Source organism: Somniosus microcephalus, chromosome 10 (genome assembly GCF_052327205.1).
Source record: "Somniosus microcephalus isolate GS21.2 chromosome 10, FLI_Smic_1.0, whole genome shotgun sequence".
Lineage (NCBI taxonomy): Eukaryota > Metazoa > Chordata > Chondrichthyes > Squaliformes > Somniosidae > Somniosus > Somniosus microcephalus.
In genome coordinates, this window is record NC_140996.1 from 211,967,622 (window position 1) to 211,990,842 (window position 23,221).

At 42.7% G+C, this 23,221-nt stretch overlaps 1 protein-coding gene and 1 long non-coding RNA gene across 6 annotated transcripts in view; one reads left to right on the plus strand and one right to left on the minus strand.

The window, feature by feature from the left end:
* herc2 (HECT and RLD domain containing E3 ubiquitin protein ligase 2) overlaps positions 1 to 23,221 on the minus strand; it is a 233,973-nt gene that overhangs the window by 181,421 nt on the left and 29,331 nt on the right. For all 5 annotated transcript variants that reach the window (XM_085999555.1, XM_085999557.1, XM_085999558.1 and 2 more), the window contains exons 3-5: positions 19,605 to 19,722; positions 11,334 to 11,471; positions 4,502 to 4,721 (exon numbers count right to left, since the gene is read on the minus strand). In XM_085999555.1, the coding sequence (XP_085855681.1) occupies positions 4,502 to 4,721; positions 11,334 to 11,471; positions 19,605 to 19,722 (476 nt within the window). The remainder of the gene's footprint in view (positions 1 to 4,501; positions 4,722 to 11,333; positions 11,472 to 19,604; positions 19,723 to 23,221) is intronic.
* LOC147112054 (uncharacterized) overlaps positions 8,480 to 23,221 on the plus strand; it is a 53,864-nt gene continuing 39,122 nt past the window's right edge. The window contains exons 1-2 of the long non-coding RNA XR_015079806.1: positions 8,480 to 8,671; positions 12,737 to 12,839. This is a non-coding gene — a long non-coding RNA (uncharacterized LOC147112054). The remainder of the gene's footprint in view (positions 8,672 to 12,736; positions 12,840 to 23,221) is intronic.

The following is a 23,221-nucleotide window of genomic DNA, read 5'->3' on the forward strand; positions in this document are numbered from 1 at the left end:
ATTTTTTGCCGTTCGGAGACATCTGCCTGCGGGAAGCCGCCGACCGCAAATTCAGGCCCAATATATGCAGTCAGCATTAAGTATACCCAACTATTAACAAATATTTTAAAAATCCAGAGATGATCTTTAACTGGTCCAAACAATCCAGTCCAACTCCACCTCAATGGAAGCCCATGTAGCTGCAATGTGCACCTGTGATTACAGTTAATCTTATGCAACTTCAGTTCACTAAAACTGACCTGCAGAAGGCTGTTTGGCCACATTTTCAGCCTAACAGAAATATCAACCATTAGTAAAAAGTGAAAGAGGTCAAAAGACAATGGGGCAGAAATTCGGGTCGGGGGCTTGCCGTGCGTGCAAACCCCCGATCTGCACTTACCCGACGCGCCTGCCGTTCACCTCCAGGGACGCCTGGAATTCCTTTTTGAAACAGAAGAATCCCGGGCAGCGTCTGACGTCACGCCGCCCAGGAGTGCAGCCAGCGCGAAGCCTGTAGCGCGCAGTGCAAGTGAGACACGCCCCTTGAGGTCTCAGTTTAATAGGACACGCCCCCAATGTTTCTCACAAGCTGAAAAGCATTTTTACATGCAGAGCAGCATTTCAAATAGGTTTTTGGTATTTTTATGAAGCATTTGGTAACTTTTATAAACTTTTAAAAACGTTTACATTATTTTGAAGAATCTGAAGTAGCTTTAAACAGAATTAAAGCAATTTAAAGACTTTTAAAAGCCCTGAAAGAATTTTTTTCATTCCATTTATTTATTTAGCAACATCGTCGTCATACGTGTCTTCACACTGTTCCCTTTGGGGAACTGTATGAAGTGGTGGAAGGATTTATGGCCGTGATTAACGCTCATTCCGTGACCGTAACCATCTTTGAACCAGCCATTAGGGTGGTTAGTCCTATGGCGGGAGGGTTTTACGGGCTCCCACAAACTATACGAGGAGGGGGGGCAGGGGAGGCCACCCACACCCACGGACGCAAATATCCCACTGGATGTCAACCCAGAATTTAGAGCCGGAGCTCCGACTCCACTTGCCGGGACTGTCTGGAGCGGGGTTCGAAACCCTACCCCGTCTGGCCCAGCGGCGGGGATCCTACCGCTACGCCAAAGGCCCACTCCGATTAGCAACGTGAAATGGCTGGAATGAGCACAATTCACGGCATTAAAAGAACTCACAATTGAACTGATGATGACCTCAGCAATCTCCTCAACGAGGTGGAGGCGCAGCGCCTGCTCATCATTGGTAATGAGAAGTCAAAGGCGCCGCAAAAAGGACAGATGATAGCTTGGTCTTTCAAGTGGCAGCATAGGGCTCCAGTCACGGGGAGGGAAAAGGCGCAGGAAACGTATGGGTATCACCTTTTGCGCGGAGTGGGCCTTTTGCGTAGCGGTAAGCATCCCCGCCGCTAGGCCAGAAGGAGTAGGGTTTCGATCCCCGCTCCACACAGTGGAGTCGGAGCTCCAACTATAAATTCTGGGTGGACATCCAGCGGGATACTTGCGTCCGCGGGTGTGGGTGGCCCCCCCCCCTCAGATGGGTTGTGGGAGCCCGTAAAACCCTCACGCCATAGGACTAACCACCCTAATGGCTGGTATGAAGATGGTTATGGTCACGGAAGGAGCGTTAACGTGGCCAGAAATCCTTCCACCACTTCATACAGTTCCCGAAAGGGAACAGTGTGAGGATACGTACGACGATGACCTCTTGCGCAATGCACTTCCTTGGACCCTCAGTCGCAGATGCAAGGGGGCAAATCGTGCAATTGTTAAATTTTTCATTTTATTGACATGTAAAATGTTGGCCCAGTAATTCCATTCCAAACGCGTGAGTACGGTCGGGGTACTCACGCGTCTGGCCGGAGGAAATGCCGGTTTTCAGCATGCACAGTGCATGCGGGGAAAACCAGCATTTCCTGTCCTCTGAACGAAGGGGTTCAGAGGCAGAACACGTGCGACTGCACAGGCAGCGCGTGCGCAGTAAAATTCGCCGGTTTCATTCATGCTTTCAGTGAGGTTAAGTCCTTACAACTTACACATGAAAAAAGCATGAGTACAGTTGCTCCAGAGGCTGCGGAGGAAGATATATTTTATCGTGGAGCTTCTGAAAGGCAATATTTGTGTTTGGGAAAGGGAGGAAAGTTATTTTAAGAAATGCTGAGGTAAGTTTTAAAGTTTATTTTTGTTTTTTAAAACGGGTTTTCAGTACTGTAGGTAGAAGGAGCAATTGTGGCTATGTGAATTGAATTTGCTGTGTTTATTAAATGTGAAAATGACTCCAACATTTTTAAGAAAAAAACTTTTCATCAGTAATATCTTTTAAGTAATTATGTATGTATGTCTGTATATATTCCTTTGCGTATATGTATGTATATATTCCTTTACTTATGTGTATGAATGTATGTATTTAATTATGACTTTCAGAGAAAGTAACTTATTGGAAAATCATAATTAAATACATATATTCATACACATAAGTAAAGGAATATATACATATACGTAAAGGAATATATACGGACATACATACATAATTACTTAAAAGAATATATTACTGATGAACAGTTTCTTTCTTAAAAATGTTGGAAATGTTACATTACTCTCATTTTAGAACAGTCATTTTCACATTTAATAAACACAGCAAATTCAATTCACACAGCCACAATTGCTCCTTCTACCTACAGTACTGAAAACCCGTTTAAAAAAAAAAAATTAAACTTTAAAACTTACCTCAGCATTTCTTAAAATAACTTTCCTCCCTTTCCCAAACAAAAATATTGCCCTTCAGAAGCTCCACGATAAAATATATCTTCCTCCGCAGCCTCTGGAGCAACTTTACACATGCTTTTTTCATGTGTAAGTTGTAAGGACTTAACCTCACTGAATCCACGAATGAAATCGACGAAGTTCACTGCGCACGCGCTGCCTGTGCAGTCGCACGCGCTGTGCCTCTGAACCCCTTCGTTCAGAGGACAGGAAATGCCGGTTTTCCCCGCATGCGCTATGCATGCTGAAAACCGGCATTTCCTCCGGCCAGACGCGTGAGTACCCCGACCGTACTCTCACGTTTGGAACGGAATTACTGGGCCAAAGTGGTAGGCCTTGACTTTGTGCGATAGTGGTAAATGGGTGAAAGAGAGTCGGCAGCCCGTTTTACAACTCTCCCGATTTTTATTTCCACTAAAGCCGTTGGAAATTGAAGCTAACACCCAAGTTAAAATAACCCCCAGTATGTACAGCGCAGGCAGCATGGACCGGTTTTTCCTCCAAAGTTGAACCAAAGGTCAAGGATCAAATGAAAGCAGTGAAAAACAAGCCCACTTCAAATGCCTATCTAAACCTTATTTTATGTGTAAGCAGCAATAAAGATATCTCACAAAAAATAACTTGCATTTAGATAGCACCTTTAACATAGAAAAATGTCCTAAAGTACTTTACAGAAGCGTAATCAGATGAAAAGTGACACCAAGCCAAAGGACGACTGTGGTCAGGGAGAAGGATGGAATCGCTGGCAAGGGAAGAGAGTTTGTGGCAGCGGCTTTGGTCTTCCCAATGTTTAACAGGAGGAAATTGTGGCTCATCCAGGACTGGATGTCAGATAAGCACTCTAACAACACAGACAGTAAAGCAGTCAACAGCGGTGGTAGAAAGGTACAGCTGGGTCCCACCAACGGACATGTGGAAGCTGGCCTCCTGCTTGCGGATGATGTCACCAAGGGGCAGCATGTAGATGAGGAAGGGGCGTGGGGAGAAGGATAGATCCTTGGGAGACTCCAGAGGTAATGCTGTAAGGCTGGGAAGGGAAGGAATTGATAGAGATGTTATGGCTGTGCTCAGATAGCTAAGAGTGGAACCAACCAGGGCAGTCCACTGACAATAGAGGTGGTGTTGGAGAAGGATAGTGTGGTCAACCATGTCAAAAGCTGCAGGCAGATCAAAGGAGGACAAGGAGGGATAGTGTACATGGTCACAGTCGCAGAGGATGTCATTTGTGACTTTCATTAGGACTATTTCAGTGCTGTGGCAGGGCTGGAAACCTGATTGGAGAGATTCAAAGATGGAGTTGCAGGAAGATGGGCACATATTAGAGGCAACATATTCAAGGACTTGAGAGGAAAGAGGGGTTGGAGATGGTGCAGTAGTTTGAAAGGGCATAAAGATCGAGAATCTTTTTTGAGGAGGGAGGTGATGACTGCACTTTTGAAAGGGAGGGGGCAGTACTGGAGGAGAGGGAATCATGTACAATGTCAACTAGCATGGGGGTCAGGAAGGGAAGTTGGATGGTCAACAATTTAGCGGGAATGCGGTTAAGAGAGCAGAGGTGGGTCTCATGGACAAGGTGAATTTGGAGATGGCGCAAGGGGAGAGAGGAGAGAAACTAGAGAATGACGTGAGTTCAGGGCTAGGGCAGGCAAGGGGAAGGGGAATAGCAGCAGAGGCAGCTGAACGGATGGCCTCAATCTTATCGACAAAGGAGGAACAATATTAGTCTTGAAATATACCTTTTCTTGTCAGCAACAGGCATAGCAACACTAATGCTCTTCCATTTAACATTTGTATGTTCCAGGAGCACACTTCTACTCAATGCGATGAAGTATCGTTCAAGGACTGCCAATCTCTGCTTCACTCTTATCCCAGAGAGGGTCGTGGTCGCAGCTTGTGCAGCAACTGTCTGCTGCTCCTTCACAAGTACATGTAGACACTCTTTCAATTCGCTCACATCTACAATTAAAATTCAATAATAGTTATTACTTTCAAGGAATAAAAAAAAATGCTCTCCATTGTAAATATCAAAAGGAGATTAGTATAGCCTGTAGAATATGAGACGTTAATGCACAGTATTTTCACCAGAGCTTATTCGAGTACATCCCTCCCTCAAGAAAGCTTCATGACTCAATGCAACTTCATTCATATAGGAGAGTGAGACCACAGATTATTCCAAAACCCCCTCTGTCTCGTGTGCATCCAACAGAAGGACACCTACTACAAACCAAGACAGAAAAATACTTCACTTTTTTCTCTCATTCACTCCCCCCATTTCAGAAATCTCAAGTGGTACATTCAATCTGCATCATCCCAATAATTGACAGATCACTTCAAGCACATTTGAGCAGCAGACAGCCCACAGACACATCTATATGGCTCTGAAGTAGCACATTATATCCTTTTTCAGGGTCAAAGAAAACATTCATTCAAAAAGGGGGGAAAAAAAGATTCTGTTTTGCAAAATGATTGAAAACAATTCATCTTCCAAGTAGGTGTCTTGCATTTTAACATTAAAAATCAGACAAATTTCCTGTATCTGCATGCAAACCCATAATTAGAATATTCTGACATTTCCTTATCTCACTAAATACAAACCATGCGTTGAGATATACACATACACAAATGTGCTTATCATGTCCTTACTGCCAAGTGTTCCCAGTAACCACATACTAATCAGGAACCAATGCCCACACACGCCATGCCCGTTCCCCCTCCACTCGATAGCAGCCTCCCTGTTCTCTCCCAGGCCAGACCACAGCAACCCAGCTGATTAAAAAAATGCTTCACTTGATGTAGTATACACACACACACACACACACACACGTATAAAATGTAGAATAGGTTATATTAGATAAATAAAAGCAAAAATAGGCAGCAAACAGATATATATTCTTACTTAAAGTATTTATTTTAGTTGTATAAGATTAACATACTAAAACTGTCTTATTTGAATTTCAGCATCACAATGTGTGGAGAATGAATCAGTAACCCACAAATGGACAACGCGAAACAGAGGAATGAGAAAAATAAGAGGGAATTGAGAAGAGAAATACAGAAAACCAGAGGGATAGAAAATTGTAGGAGAGAGATATAGAGTGAAAGGGGGGGGGGGGGGAAAAGAGCGAGAGAGAGTGCGAGAAGCTGGGAGCAGTGTTTTGAGGAGGGGCAGGGATGAGAAGGTTGGAAGGAAGAGTTCCAACTTGAACAATGGGTAGAAAAATGTGCCAAGTTGAATTATGAGGAGAAAGGAAGAAGAGGGCCAGTATCAACTTGCAGGTTTGGGGACAAGTGTCTCCGTAAAAGGGTGAGGGGTTGGATGGCATCCAGGGAATATGAACCTAGAGGGGCGAGAGTGCCTCTGTGAAGTTGGTCGGGATGGGGGTGTGGGGTTTGAATGTGGGAGTGTAACTGTTGAGAACTTTTAGGGTAGTGATGGTCTGTTGAAAATTGAAATATCATTTTCTTTTTCTCTTTAACATTAAATATCTCAATTGTGAAATATAAAACTGATAAATTGCATCATTTTAATGTAAAAATTCAACATTTTCCAGGAAAGCATGCTCCCAAACTCCCTAGAATTGCACCACCAATTTTGTGCCTTCAATGTTTGTAATTCCCCTTTCAGGCTTTCATGTACCAGGCTGGCATGTATGCATCATAACTCAATCCTCATTCATATTTATAATCTACTGATTTGGCAATGTAGCACAGAATTCTGCTGGGTTTGTTGACTGCTGCTCTACAATGACTGGACAAGGTAAGTGTTAGAAACAGAAGCATAGAAGATAGGAGCAGGAGTAGGCTATTCGGCCCCTCGAGCCTGCTCTGCCATTTAATGAGATCATGGCTGATCATCCAAACTCAGTACCCTGTCCCTGCTGTCTCCCCAAATCCCTTGATCCCTTTAGCCTTGAGAAATATATCTAACTCCTTCTTGAATATATTTAATGAATTGGCCTCAACTGCCTTTTGTGGTAGAGAATTCCACAGGTTCACCACTCTCTGGGTGAAGAAATTCCTCCTCATCTCAGTCCTAAATATCTTTAGTCTGTGACCCCCTGGTTAGATCTACGACCACTGCCAGATTTCCTTCAGCATCTCCCTTAGCCTGTTCATCACCATTCATTACTGTTGCACATTCAAAGAAAAATATGGGGGATGCACTTAAGAGGCCCCAGCACTGATCCCTGGGACTCTCCAATTCGTACATTTCCCCAACCTTGCATCATTCCTCGATGTGATGCTTCCTTTATCACCAATTCTTTATCCACTTTCAGGTTTTACCTATGATATGCACTGCCTTAAGCTTGTGTAGCAGACTTACATGCAGGAATTTATTGCAGGCTTTGGGAAGTCAAGCTGCACTAAATCAAAGGGCCTTCCCAGGTTTACTTGGGATGTTAACTTCTTCAAAAAAAAGTCAAGGTCCGTCAGGTAGAATCTCTTTTGGGTGTCATTTATGTCAGTGTGGCTCAGTGGGTAGCACCCTCGCCGGAGTCAGAAGATTGTGGGTTCAAATCCCACGCCAGACAATAGAGCACAAAAAAAGAATCTAGGCTGACACTCCAGTGCAGTGCTGAGGGAGTGCTGCACTGTCGGAGGTGCCGTCTTTCGGATGAGACGTTAAACCGAGGCCCCATCTGCTCTCTCAGGTGGACGTAAAAGATCCCAGGACACTATTTTGAAAAGCAGGAGAGTTCTCCCCGGCATCCTGGCCAATATTTATCCCTCAATCAACATCACTAAAAAAAGAGATTATCTGGTCATTATCACTGTTGCTGTTTGTGGAGCTTGCTGTGCGTAAATTGTCTGCCGCATTTCCCACATTACAACTGTAACTACACTCTAAAACGTATTTCACTGGTTGTAAAGCGCTTTGGGATGCCCAGTGGTCATGAAAGGCGCTATATAAATGCAAGTCTTTTTTCTTTACCAATCATGTTAACTTATTCTCCCCTTTCCATTCAGTATATATTACTTTGTACCAGTAGGGACTAACTACTTTTTCTGTAAATGGGAGTTATTTTCCCAACGTTATACAATACTACTGTGGTCTTACTTATGGCTATGTGTTACAAGCTCCCTTGCTTATTTCTTTTATCTATAGGTTACAAAAATATCTTTTTATACTTGTGCTTAATTACTCCTTCAGCTTCCAGGTGGTTAGCATGACAATGGGCCACAGATCAGCTCACTAATCCTGCTGTCAACTTGCAAAATGTCACATCTGAGCCAAGCAAAACCAACTTCCCTGTAATGCAGTTTCCAAGAACCAACTTATGTCACACTTCACACACATCAATTTTCTCGCTTTAGATCAGAACAATTAGTTTCTTGAGCACACTTCAAAACTGTTTTTTTTTTTTTTTTAAACTGGATTCAACATTTAAATTCATTGTAAAAAAAAGTTTAAATAAACTTTCATCTTCTGATCAGTAAGAATTTAAAAATACAAGTTAAAACAGTAATGAAGAAAGAATCAGATTAACAAAGGGTTGCCTCCAAAAAATACCAGTAGCTGCATTAACCAGTATAGAAAACATTTTTGTTTTCCTTTAACCAGAACATAGCAAAAAGTGTATTGCAAGTTTAATGTCCTCTGCAAGTTTGTACACAGCTAATAATTTGGCAGCAGCACCAAGATGACACCCATCACGTGCCAATGATCTTTTAACCGATCTGTTAGCCAGGCTGGTCTTGTGACTCGAGTTCAGCTGCACAACAAGCAGCTGCTCCACAGGCCTGATCAGCCCTGCACTGTGCATCCTGGGGAGCGCAATGTTTTCATGGACTAAGCAGTGACCTTTCGAAACACACCGAAGTCCAGTGAAACCCTGTACCAAAATCAGTGGAACAGGTGGCATCTGACCAAAATAAGAACGTCACATCCCATGCCTGCCAGTCATGTGAGTCGATTTCCCGGTTCGGTTAGTTTTGATCATTCTTAGCCGAGGGACAAAATCTGGAGAGGAAACGACCAACATTGCAGTTCTTGCCCCTGTTAAAGCAGCTTTTCCCTCGTGAGCATCTTCAACGGTCGAGACTTAGAAGTACACCCCCTGCTCCCCCACCACCACACTGTCCCCACAACAAGCCAAGGACAGTAAGCTATGTATAAATGCAATAAAAGTAGGAGGACATGTTGTTAAAGCTGTCAAAAATGCATATGGGATGCTAGGTTTTATAGCTAGTAGCTACTGGAGTGAAAATGGAAGAGGTAATGCTAAACTTATACACTGGTTAACCGGCAGTTATAATACTATGTCCAGCTCCGGGCGTCTTATTTTGAGAAGTCTATTAAGACCATGGAGAGGGTGCAGAGGAGATTCACTAAAATATCAGGCGTTAGACAGGAGGACGGATTAGAGCAATTGGGGCTCTTTAGAGCAAAGGTGGTTAAGATATCTAGTAGAGGTGCTTAAAAATCATTAGAGGTTTTGATAAACTAAATCCTGAAAAATAATTTCTACTGGTCAATGTTGATAAATGGGCATAAATTTAAGATCAATACTAAAAAGATGAAGGGAGAAGTTACAAATTTTTTTTAAGACAGATATGAAATGTCCTATAGTGGTGGAAAAAGAATCCATATCAGCTTTTAAAAAGGGAAGTGGTTAAATATTTGAAAAAGAAAAATTTAAAAAGGTATGGGGAAAAGAGAAGAGAATGCCACTAAATGGGCAGCTTGCATAATGGCCAAAAACTAAAAACTTTGTTAGTCTCATCGGAGTTTACTCTACAGAAATGTAAACTCCGATGAGACTAACAAAAAACCCAAAAGAACAAAGGTGGGGGGAAAAAAATCTGAGGACAGCCTGAATCCTCAAATATCTCCTCAAAATTCATATACACAAATCTTTGAAGGTGGCAGGACAAGTTGATGAAGCTGTTAAAAAAGCATACAGGATCCTCGGCTTTATAGAGGCATAGAGTATAAAAGCAAGGGAGTGATGGTAAGCCTTTATAAATCGCTGGTTAGACCTCAGCTGGAGTATTGTGGCCAATTCTCAGCACCACACTTTAGAGAGGACATCCAGGCCTTGGAGAGGGTGCAGAGGAGATTTAACAGAATGGGGTTGTTCTCTTTAGCGCAAAGAAGGTTAAGGGGAGATTTAATACAGGTGTTCAAAATTATGTGGGGTTTTAATAGAGTCAGCTAACTAACTAACTAGCATTTATATAGAGCCTTTCACAACCTCAAGACGTTTAAGATAATTGGCAAAAATTCCAGTGGGGAGACGAGGAGAATTTTTTCCACACGGTGAACTGTTGTGATCTGAATTTACAGGGTTATGGAGAAAGAGCAGGGGAGTGGGATTAATTGAATAGCTCTTTCAAAAGAGCTGAAACAGGTATAATGTGCCGAACGGCCTCCTTTAGTGCTGTATGATTCCAAGAAAATCAGAGTTGCTGCAGACGCTCAGGATGGCAAATGAAAGAGTGGTACAAAGATAAAATAGAAGCAAGAGGGGTAGAGAGTGGAGGAACCTAAATGAAATGGCAGATAACTAAAATCATGAAAAAAGCAGATGGAGTGGAGACTGGAGAAAATTAAGACGCAAGTGGAGGCTAAAAGGATCTTTAGTCAAGATCATACAAAGTAAAATGAGAATTGTGGCACATCAAAAGATGAATGACCAGCAAACTGATGGTAGTCTTTATGTCATCCATAACTCAATGTCAATGAGAATTAATCAACAATCAAAGATTGAGGTGGTCCAGATAGCTAGATTTCAATGGACCCATCATAGACATGAGTTTCCTGAATCAGAAGTCAGAAACCGTGGAGATGGCAACAGAGTATACAGAAATGTTTACACTCCCAACAGCACTTTCCTCCCTAGTCAAATCACAAAGTTCTAGTCCAGATACAACATGGACAGCACACCCCGCCCTGGATGTCTCTGGATTAGAACTTCACATATCACAGGTAAGTTAGGCATCCCAAAGCTACCTCTAAATAGCAGTTCTAAAACATAAAACACAACCAATAGGCAATAAATGAGTGCGCAGATATCTTGTTTTGCAATACAAAAGCAAAATACTGCAGAGGCTGGAAAATCTGAAATCTCATTTTATAAGGTCTAGCAGGACCTAGGATTTAGCAGGATAGGTTTTAACATTAAGCAATATTCTTGCCCTGTGTGCCAATTCTAGAACAATTCACAAGTTTGTAGAACCAGTTCCATAGTCAAGGAAAGGAAGGAGAACATTTTTTTTTTTTAATTACGGTCTTTCAGTACTGAAAAGGGGTCAAGCATAGTAATGGTCTGTAAATATTGAAGTAAATTCAGTAACAATCTTTTCTAAATTCAGAAGAAATTCCAACTGAATTCAGAAAAAATTAACACTAAGCATAGTAATACTGGTTAACTAGGCCGTGTGACCTACAGTTCTGTAGTGATGGATTCCGTAATTGCAGTAAATTTTCCACAAAGACACATGACAAACACAAAGCAACACCATACACCAACAGCATTAAAACTTAATGATACGAGCAATACTTGTACGCTTATGAATGTATTACAACTCAGGAGGAGGCATCATGCTTCTGTATATATATATTACCTGGCTGCCTGCCCCAAACCCACGACTCAATGATTGATTTGGCTCGATGAATGGATGCTGGGGTCTCCTCTTCATCCTTTTTCTCTTTGTCATTCTGCTCATCCTTCTTTGAGCCAGCCTGACATTCATTATTATCCTCTGGGAGGTGGGGGGGAAAGTCACACATTAAGGCTCAGAATATAACCGTACTTTCACCAAATACAATGGTGGAACACAACACAATCACTTTGTGGATTATAATGAAATACAAATTCTAACTAGAACAGGAGGAGGAGCCGCTGTGAAGGAATAAGCCATATTCAGAAAAATACTCCATTCTATGAAAGAATTCTAGTCTTATTGAAACATGACAAACTGGGTCTGGAAATCTGGAAGCCTCAACAATCTAAAGCTGTTAACAGCATACAGGCTATTGAGATAAGATAAGTTGTTGACACTGAATCAATAACCTTATTGAAACAGGAGGTTGGAGGCTCCTGAAGTCTGCAGCCTTGGAAAGAACACAATGGTACACCCTGTTAAGGTGTCCTAAATTACACTTCGGAAAGAAACACAGAAAATTAACATATGCCTTCGTAAAAATGACATCAAAAGAAAACACAGGAGACAAGATTCTGTGTTGCAACCAGCAGAGGTAAATAAGAATTGCATAGATCACCCTAGTTGAGGTGTTTTAATTTACACGTCGTAAAAAGACACAAACAGAAGACCTTGGTAAAAATGACATCAAATAGATGCACCTGCTGATTACACCGTTTTTTATGATAAGCTTCGAACACCTGAGGTAGAGACATACTTCTTAATGCTACCAGCTGATCTGAGAATAGTAGGGGTCAGCAGAAAAATGACGAGAGATAATTAGCTTACATCAGCAGAAAACTTCAAAGGAAATACCACTGGAAAAGGGTATAAAAATTGAACTTTCAAATGGGATGATAGATTCGCTGTGAAGGGGCAAAGCGATTCTCAGCTTCAGAGGCAGGCCCTGTAAGTCTACACCTCTTTGTACCTCGGGTATCAAAGGTATTTGATTTTGGTGGATATTCTGAATAAGACCGAGAACTGTAAAACTGTAGAGAAGTTAAGATTTGAGAATAAGGATCTCTGATAATAGAATTATAAGCTTTCTGTTTTTGGAACTGTTAATGTTGCGACTGAAACACCTACTGTAATTACCTGTCTGTTCTTTAATAAACCTATATATTTTTTTTAGAATTGTCTCGCATAATACTTCTGTATCAAACTCGCAAACTCAATCTCTGTACGCTCCTTGGTGAGGAGTTGCAGAACTCTGAGGGAGTTTTCCGGACCCTCATAATATCCGGAAGGTTACAGTCTAGCTAAACTTATTAAAAGTGCTATCTGGAGGACAGTAACATCTTCAGGTTGTTCCTTTCCTTTAGGGAGAGATAGTCTGGACCTTTAGACCCAATTAAGCGCCTTTAGGATTCAACTACCTCAAGCTTCAGTTGAAAGTGAACGTCTGAGGAATACGCCTGATCCGGGGTAAGACTAGTAATTATCCCTTCACCGCTAGTTAACTATTTAATCAGAAACGTGTTTACTTTTTCCACGCTTCAAAATTGTAATCTTAAAACACAAAATGTAGAGGGATTGTGCAGGTAATTTATTCAACAACTTACATTTATATAGCTGCTTTAACGTGGAAAAACATCCCAAAGCACTTCACAGAAACATAATCAGACTAAAATCACGCTAGGCACAGGAGGAGATATTAGGCGGGATGATTAATCCCCATTCACATTTTTGTATTGTCCATGAATTTATGATTTATTTCATTTAAGCCCTCTAGATCATTACTGATAATCAGCAGTGATCCTAATACAGAGCCCTGTGGGTCTCCAATTGTATTTTGATTTCTATCAGAACTACTTCCATTAACAATACTTTGCTTCCATGATTTCAGCCAGCTACCGATCCAACCTAATAAGTGTACTATAATCTCATGAGATCTATTTTTTTCTAATAGCTATTAATGTTACATTATCAAATGTTTTTTGCAAGTTGAAGTATACAACATCAACCAGGCCATCTTCATCCATTATTCTGGTCACTTCCTCCAAGAACCAATCAGTTTAGTGAGGCAGGACCCATGTCTCCTAAAGTCATGTTGGGTATCGGGAATAAACGGGTCTTTTTCCGAGTGGCAGGCAGTGACTAGTGGGGTACCGCAGGGATCGGTCCTTGGACCCCAGCTATTCACAATATATATTAATGATCTAGACAAGGGAATTAGATGTAATATCTCCAAGTTTGCAGACGACACAAAGCTGGGTGGGCGTGTGTGCTGTGAGGAGGATGCCGAGAAACTCCAGGATGATTTGGACAGGTTGGGTGATTGGGCAGAAGCATGGCAGATGCAATATAATGTGGATAAATGCGAGGTTATCCACTTTGGTGGCAAAAACAGGAAGGCAGATTATCTGAATGGCAATAGATTGGAAGAAGGGGAAGTGCAACGAGACCTGGGTGTCCTTGTGCACCAGTCGCTGAAGGTAAGCATGCAGGTGCAGCAGGCAGTTAAGAAGGCAAATGGTATGTTGGCCTTCGTAGCAAGAGGGTTTGAGTACAAGAACAAGGATGTCTTGTTGCAGTTGTATAGGGCCTTGGTGAGACCACAGAGTATTGTGTGCAGTTTTGGTCGTCTTATCTGAGGAAGGATGTTCTTGCCATGAAGGGAGTTCAGCAAAGATTCACCAGGCTGATACCTGGGATGGCAGGAATGACGTATGAGGAGAGATTGGGTCGATTGGGCTTATCCTCGCTTCAGTTTAGAAGAATGAGAGGGGATCTCATTGAAATTTATAAAATTCTGACAGGACTGGACAGACTAGATGCAGGAAGGATGTTCCCGATGGTCGGGGAGTCCAGAACCAGGGGTCACAGTCTAAGAATAAGGGGTAAGCCATTTAGGACAGAAATGAGGTGGAATTTCTTCACCCAGAGAGTGGTGAACCTGTGGAATTCTCTACCACAGAAGGCAGTAGAGGCCAATTCATTAAATATACTCAAGAAGGTGTTGGATGTATTTCTTAAGGCTAAAGGGATCAAGGGATATGGGGAGAAAGCAGGGACAGGGTACTGAATTTGGATGATCAGCCATGATCGCATTGAATGGCCGACCCTGCTCCTATCTTCTATGTTTCTATGTAACTGCCAAAACTCACTAGATGATGATATGCCACGTTCCATATACGTTCATCTACAAGATGCACTGCAGCAACTCGCCAAGGCTTCTTCGGCAGCACCTCCCATACCTGCGACAAGGGCAGCAGGCGCATGGGAACACCACCACCTCCAAGTTCCCCTCCAAGTCCCCCTCCAAGTCACACACCATCCTGACTTAGAAGTATATTGCCGATCCTTCGTTGTCGCTGGGTCAAAATCCTGGAACTCCCTCCCTAACAGCACTGTGGGAGTACCTTCACATGGACTGCAGCAGTTCAAGAAGGTGGCTCACCACCACCTTTTCAAGGGCAATTAGGGATGGGCAATAAATGCTGGCCTTGCCAGCGACGCCCACCTCCCGGAACGAATAAAAAAAAATATAACACTTTCCAACTGCTTCCCTACTTCCAAAGGCAAATTCATAAACCTGTAAGTTGCAGGGTCCAATAATGGGAGCAGTGACACACCCTTTAATCCTGGCAATCAACCTGGACCTTAATTAGCTATTGAATATACAGGCCATTGACTCATTATGACCTTCTCCACTTCCCCATGGACTCTAGGGTAAATTACATCAAGTCCTGCAGCCCTAACAATTTTACACATAACTAACCTTAGCTAAAACCATTTTTGTAGTTACTTAGCTCAATTGCTATATCTTTATCTTCATACTTAACCTGCCCTGATAAATCCTGCAAAGGAACAGTGCAGCCCTTAATTATTCTCTGACTTCTAACATAACTGGAAATGAAAAGCCCAGCCGTCATTAGTACAATTGGCCATTGTACATTTTTTTTCTAATGCCATCTTCTAATCCTGGCTTTAGTTCCCTTCAGTTGCTTCTTACACTTGTCCTTATTTTGTTGAGAACTGAACTTTTTATACATAGTAAAATGCTTTTCGTTCGGGAAATTTCTATTTTCATGTCCCTATTTAACGGTGTAGGCTTCCCTTAACCTTGACTCCCCCCAGCTTTTTCCAGCTATAGGTGTACAAGATTTCATTGTACTGCAGCATTGATTTAAAATTATAATTTTTTTTTACTGAAACACGGTTATTACTATGCTGACCAATATCCTCCCACTCAATTAGTTATATCCTGCTTCGCAATTAAAGCTACAGCCACTTCTTTGTGACCCAGCCTACCTTTATGAAATCCAGTGTAACCTTTCAACTGAACTTCCAATCCATCATTATTACCCAACCAGGTTTCAGAGATACCAATTACATTTACATTCTATATTGAAAGCAGGTGCCTGTAATTCCAGCATTTTATTTCTAACCCTTCCATCATTAGGGCAAAAACATTTCAAGGAGTTCTGTGCACCACCTTGACGCCTGCAATTGAAATTCATGAAATTGCAAATTCTACTACTACCCGTTGCCCCGCCTACCCACGCCCGAGTGGAACTACACACATTGTGGCCTAGAAATTCGGTAGGCTTAGCGCCGCTTTTGAGGCGCTAGAGGGCCTAGCGCCGGAGTTATGGCCAGTTTGGAAATTGAGTGGGTCCCTAAATCGGCGTTAGGCCGTTAGCGCTGCGCCGGCACCGATGACGTCATCGGTGTGCGCAGCGTCCCGGTTGCCATGGTAACCCGCCCGAACTCCGAAATTGACTTGCGGCCGCCTCGCCCGTGGCAGCCGCAAGCAACGTTCTGGCAGAGGTGCCTTACTGGACTTTGCGCCGGCGCATTAAAGGCCCCGCGGCGGCCGGCCGCTTTCCCACCAGCCGCCTGGCCGCAGCTCCCTCCCCGGACTTCTCTCTCCTCTCCTCCTCTCCCCCCCCCCCCCCCCCCCCCGGGACAGATGCAAGCCCGGCACTTGTCCGAGGTGCCGGGCTCATTTTTACAATGATTTTCGCGGGCCGCGGCCGGGTGCAGGCAGCTCCTCCTTAAGGGAAGGAGGAGGCCTGCACTTCCCGAACCTGCCGCACCGCAGCGGGCGCCGCAGCGCCGGAATAGCGCCGCAATTCAGCGCGTAGCGCCAGTTTTCAGGCGCAAACAGCTTTCAGCAGCGCCGGCAGCCGTTTGGGCGCAGAACTAGTGAATTTTTGGCACGCCCAGCGCGACTTAGCTCCGGCACTAACTTCCGGCGCTAAAGCCGTCGCTGCGCCAAAACCAAATTTCTAGGCCAGTATCTGTCACAGCAGCTTAGTATCCGATATCACAGTAACAATCATAATAATGAAGGTGAAATGCATCCTATTTAAGACCAGCAGCATTGCTAAGTAATAGAAAACTCTTTTATACCCAGTTTACACTATTTGTCAGAAGCATTAAAGTAACAATCCATCTGTAAGAGGGTGTTCAGAAAAATACCTGCTCTGGAATTTTTCACCTAAAGTTAAAGAAAAATGATCCAAAGCCTTGAAATTTGACTGCGTATGTTCTGTCAGGCTTTCAAAACAACATTGCAAATCAAAGATTATCATAGAATTGGTTGGGTGAACATCAAGAAAGGTACCATTTGAAAATTATTAATAGTAACCTCATCCAAATTAAAATACATCATATCAAATCACATCAAGGCTGGTCTAACGGTTGTGCATTATCATTGATACAAAGCTTGTGATTTCAATTACAAAACTTGGAAACCAAAAGTATTTTTAAGATGTAGGATTTTTGTCACTCGCAAGTTACTTTGGTTCTCACGACAACAAAAATAATTAGAAATTCACTAAGAATGGTTTATTCTGAATCAGGTGATTTACAATCCGACACAAAAGCAAAATACTGCAGAAGCTGGAAATATGAAATACAAACAGAAAATGCAGGGAAACACTCAGCAGGTTAGGCAGCAACTGTGGAGAGAGAAACAGAGTTAATGTTTCAGGTCGACGACCTTTCATCAGAACTGAGGTTAGAAATGAATTGCTTTTAAACAAGTGCAGAGCCAGGAAAGATCTGGGTGGGGAGGGGGGGCAAGAAAAGAACAAAGGGGTCTGTGATAGGGTGGAGGATCTGTTTGTCTTATTTTATTTTAAATCTGAACTGTATTTGCCATATATGATGGAATTGAGGTGGCTTATGGGTCGGATGCAACGTTCCCACTAAGCTGCCAGTCCCGCGCAGCCCAGGACTGGCTTTTCCAATGTGAAATTTCACGCATGCGCAAAACTTTGAATGGGCTGCGCAGCCCGTTAAAAGAACCGTGCACTCAACTTTAAAATTCGGCGGAAGATTGGTGGGATGTTGTCTTTGCAAGCCAAGAAAATAGTGCATTATAAGTACCATGTATGTGCATGACTCAGGGTTTGTTTTGCAATTGGGACATCTCAGCTTACTGGAGGTCCAAGGTACTTATGATTACCAACAAGACGAATTTCCAATTTCAGCAATGCCATCGTGGGAGGCCACAAGTGGCTGTCAGATGTTTTTCCACAGGGATAAGGGCAGAAGCCTCAGCACCAGTCAGCTCAGGCCACCCTGACAACTCCCAATGCCATATTCTAAAGCTAGGTCAGAATGGAGCAGCCTCATTACGCTGCTCTTCCGTGTTTACATCCACACAGTGCAGCCACATTGTGGCACTTAATCTTCAGTATTTGTGCACACGTACAAAGTAAAAAGATGACCAGTATTCCATGCTTGCGCATTCACCACTGACAGTCTTTTAAGCACACAAAAGAGTCGACTACGTGCCTCTTTGTGCTAGTATCATACCACTATGGAGGGTCACAATGTCACAGCAATGGGCTGCACACAATGAATCAGTGCTTTTAACCTCAAAGACTAGCAGTAGTTAGAAAGATCAAGTTTAAAAATAAGAGAAACAATTCTTCCCAACCCCTGGTCTTAGCAAACCAGGTAATGTAATCAGAGGGATGTTACCGCTGGCTGCTTGAGACTCACACACCGGGAGCAGTCATTTGATTAAAATAAAAGCGGCTTCATTATCAACAGCCAACTAACTCCCTCAGCCCAAAAATGGTGCATGACGTGGAAAAGCAAAAGATTGGACTGGCTTTGGGTGTTATAGCCCCACAGTTAAGTGGCCTACAAGTTTAGAGTCCGTGGAGTCTCTCAGTTACAGTAGTGCTGGTCACACCCGTAAATAGTCTGAGCAGCTGAAGTGTACCAGTACTGCTCAATATCTAACTATACAATAGCATAATCCGAGTGATCAGAACTGGATATTGTATCTTTCTCACTTGCTCTTACATGTGCTTCTCCAATCTTTCCAAAGGCAGACCTTGGTGAGAATGAGCCTGGATACAAATCATTAAGTTGTTTTATTCCACCAGCAAGTGAACATAAAGCGTAACAGTCAAAACAAGTTCCACACCTCTCAAAAAATAGGGGGAAAAATGAACCACACACTGTCCCTTTTCTTGGGACGACTTGCTTTTGACATTCCTGTCTCTCCAGACAACTTCTAACTACAAGACATGACCTACTTGTATTTTTAAGCTTCCAGCTTCAACCAAGCGCCGTGTGTCACAGTCCTTTCTGACCCCAGGAAACAGGAGGACGGTGTCTCTGGCACCTTCCTGTGCAGGGATTTGGCAGTAGGCTCGACCACGAAATCATCTACCTGTTCTCAGGCGTATATTGTTTGCAGTTACCTCATGCCATGCCCACATGAAAAGAATTGGTCTTTGAAATACTGATTGTGACATTTCCCCAACTGGCTTTAATACAGGAAACTCTCTTTTATCCGGCACCGACGGGACCGGCGTGGTGCCGGTTGATCAAAAAGTCTGGATTACAGAGAGGTATACTTACTAAGCTAAGAGAGCCCCGTACACGGCCACAGATCCAGGCGTCCCTGTTGCATGGCAACAGGTGCAGGAACCCCGGTTACACGGCCACTAATATATAGTAAAACTTACCTGAACCTACTCTTGAATTTTGCCGGTTAAGAGATTTTTCCGGTTATTTAGGTGTCGGTAAAAAGAGAGTTTCCCGCATATGTTATCCAATGCCTGTAGCCTTTCTTTTTTTAAACTTCTGCAAATGTACTTCGTTTTAAAACACAACCCTTAAACATGTCAGTGAAGAAGAAAAATCGAAGATAAGAAACTTGACACGACTGACAGTCACATGAAGAATATTCATTTCACACCATACTTAAATTCTTACCTTTCGATGTTAGTGAGTCATTGAGATTTTGCATCGCTTCAGGACCAGTATAAACAATTTCGCCATCTTTGACCATTTCATTCCAAAGTCCACAGAGTCCATCTCGAGTGAAGGCAAGCTAAGATTAAAGCAAAATAGAAAGATGACTAAGTGCTATCTTTACAGTTTAATAGTTTAAAACCCCTCAACTTCAGAAGTAAAGGCAACAGAGTCTACAGTTCCAAAGAGCAAGTTAGAAAGGTCCAGAAATGAATTTATACACAGATTCTTCTGCTTCATTCCTTTCCTTCCCAAACTAAAGTAACTCCAGTGCCCTTAGTATTAGCAATGGCCCAGAAATTCGGGGCGGAGGCTTCTCGCGGGTGCAAGCCCCCGATCTGCACTTACCTTACGCGCCGGCCGTTGAGCTGTGGGCCCCCGTGGAATTGCGATCCTGGGCCTCCTCCAACTGCCGGCGCGCAGTGCTTGCGTATCCCAGGGGCGCAGTTAGTTCGATGCGTCCCCTGGGATCACGTGGGCCATGGAGAGCCAATCGGAGCAGGGAATGCTCCATTCATAAGATTGACAGGAAGACCTGTCAAAAGTTATAAATACTACGGCCCCAAAACAGCACTAAATCTTCAAATAATTTTTTTTTAAATCACATTTTTTAAATAAACTATAAATTACATGAAATAACTATTTTAAACAATTTAAATTTTTGGGAAAAATAATTTTATTTTCTAACAGGGCTAAAAATAAACTTACCTTGCTTTAAAGTATTTAAAAATAATAAACCTGTGGAAAAAATGTTTTAATTTTAATTAATTCACCACTTACCTTGTAACAAGCAGGCCTTGCGACTGCTTTTTACATGTCTAACTTCTGGAGACTTACCCTCCTAGGAAAACCTGTAAAAAAAAACCTAAGTTCGATGCGCACGCGTAGCCTCTCCCGCGCACGCGTTCGACCTCTGAACCTCTTCGTTCAGGGGAACGGAAGTGCCGGTTTCCTGCACATGCGCAGTGCATGCAGGAAACCGGCACTTCCAGTGGGCCTACGGGTGAGTACTCCGTGCGTACTCACCCGTGGAGACCCGAATTTCTGGGCCAATGTGCTTTTTTTTCTTTGAAAGATTCTACATGGAAAGTGTCGTGGTTGCTAGGAATGAGAGTAGGATGCCAGTGTGCTGCATCTGCCGCTACACCAATGGAATATTACAATATTTAGGTCCTTCCCCCTCCCTACAAAACTAAAAACTATTACCCCATATGAACTGGAACTCACTTAAACCCAGACAGTTGAATACATTTTACTGAACGAACTCCCCTTCACATGAATGGTCAGAAACAATTAAATATCTGGGATTGCAAGCAATGCATCGGGTTGATGTAGCAATCACTTGGCACACAGCAAGTGCCCCAGCTCAGCTGTGCCATCACATAGATTTGGGGAACTGCTTAAGCAACATCGAGTGACCATCTTGACAGCAGTAGCACTGCCAGACAGCTTGACCAACAAATGATGTACGGTTTTCAGGGATCTTCAGAGTGGCAGGTTTTTTTTTTGTTAAATCTAAACAGAGCTCCATTCCAGGAGTTTTATTTTGTCGTCACAACTGATTGGGTGGGTGATGGGCTCGCTCCGCCCACCCGATGAAAGCGATCACGCGGAAATTCACTCCAATGTACCAAAAAGGTGTTTGAATGAACCTCTATTTAAGCCAATATGAATACAAAGGTCATCTGCCAAATGCAAAAAAAAACCTTAATGAAACTGGATAAGGAAGATGGCAGGTGCACCAAAGACTGAGCACCTTTTAATGTTGAGAACATGAGAACTAAATATGGAACAAAAAAAAAAAGCCATCTGTCCGCTCCTTCAAAAAGACAATTCACCACCTGTGCTGTTCAGGTCATCTCATCATTTGTAACCTTCAGTCTCATTCTTCAAGATATAAAACTCATTTCTTTTTGTTTTAAAAAGGAACTTTGAAAGAGCATGAACTATTCTCAAGAGCCAATTCCAGAGATATACTTAGTGGTGGAAAGAAACAAAATTCTTTCTAATCTCTCGTTTGATTTGAGGCTCAAGAATCCTCTAATTATGGAGTTGCACTTTAAGTTACATAATCCACTTATTATCCAATCTTGCAGTTTTTTATCTATTTGAATTGTGTTTTCTTTCATTCATTTTTTCTGCTATATTTTTCTTATAATCGAAAAAAGACAGCATAATCATTGTTGCTCTTTCCTGAACCATTTCCAATGCATCACTGTGCTGTGGAATATTACCTACAGTTGTGGGCACCCCACTTTCAAAATACAAAATACACAGTTTGAATTGATCTTGGGCTGCCAATAATAGGGAGTTTTTTGTGCTAGGACTCAGTATATAGATCTTTCCCCCCACAATGCCGACCCCCCCCCCGCCATTCACCAAGACATTGCTGTCTTTTTATAGTTATTTATACATTGTTTTTCCTTTAAAGTTACCTCGAAAGTTCATGTTTCACTGTTTTGGAGGAAACAATTCAGATAACTTCAAGTTTGTGCTGGTAGTCCTTATAATGGCTTTCCTGGTTTCAGTGCTATCAGGCCTTTTCCATCGTAGGACTAGCAGGGGAGGGAACCTTGCAAACAGCAAGCCGGGTATGCTTTGTGATTGGACATGTACTCGTGGTCGATTCCGTGCCCCAAACTCCAAAATATATTACGTGCCCCAAACTCCAAAATATGGTGGTGTTCCTTAGATTTAACTAAATAAAATCTGGAATAAAAAGCTAGTATCAGTAATGGTAACCATGAAACTATCGGATTGTCGTAAAAACCCACTGGTTCACTAATGTCCTTTAGGGAAGGAAATCTGCCGTCCTTACCCGGTCTGGCCTATATGTGACTCCAGACAGCAATGTGGTTAACTCTTAACTGCCCTCTGAAATGCCCTAGCAAGCCACTCACTGTGGGAGTACTTTCAACACACCGACTGCAGTGGTTCAAGGCGGCGGCTCACCGCCACCTTCTCAAGGTCAATTAGGGATGGGCAATAAATATTGGCCTTGCCAGCGACGCCCACATCCCATGAATGAATCATTTAAAAAAATTCTGAAGGGAGGCTTTCTTTATCTACATTCTAGGATTTGTACTGCATTGACCACTTCCATATAATGATGCTGGTCTATGCTGGGAGTTGGTCTGCTTCTTCTTTGAGCCTTTCCATTCAGCTAAGTTAATGAAAGCTCTGGGAAACCCCCATGATTTGAAGCCCCAAACTTCAGAGGAACTGACCTCAGACAAAAATGTTGCAGGTATTTTAAACACAGCAAAGGCAACTATATAGTTAAGTTGAATCATTTTCCTATGAACTATGAATTTTTTATGTCTTTATAATCAAAACTCCTCACATTTAAACCTATGTCTCTCAGCTTAGTAAGAGGGAAAGGTGGCGGCCGGAAAGGTTTTGAAAAAGTGTTAAGTGTTTTCATCAGTTCCCTTTCTGTTCCTTGCAATTGGTAGCGGTTAGGGGGGGGGGGGGGGGGGAAGGTTCCTAGAGAACAAATAATAAAAATAACAAGAGAAGGTCATAAACCTAGGTAGCAGTGGGGAAATTAAAAACCAGAGCGTGTCAGGAAGGGGCAG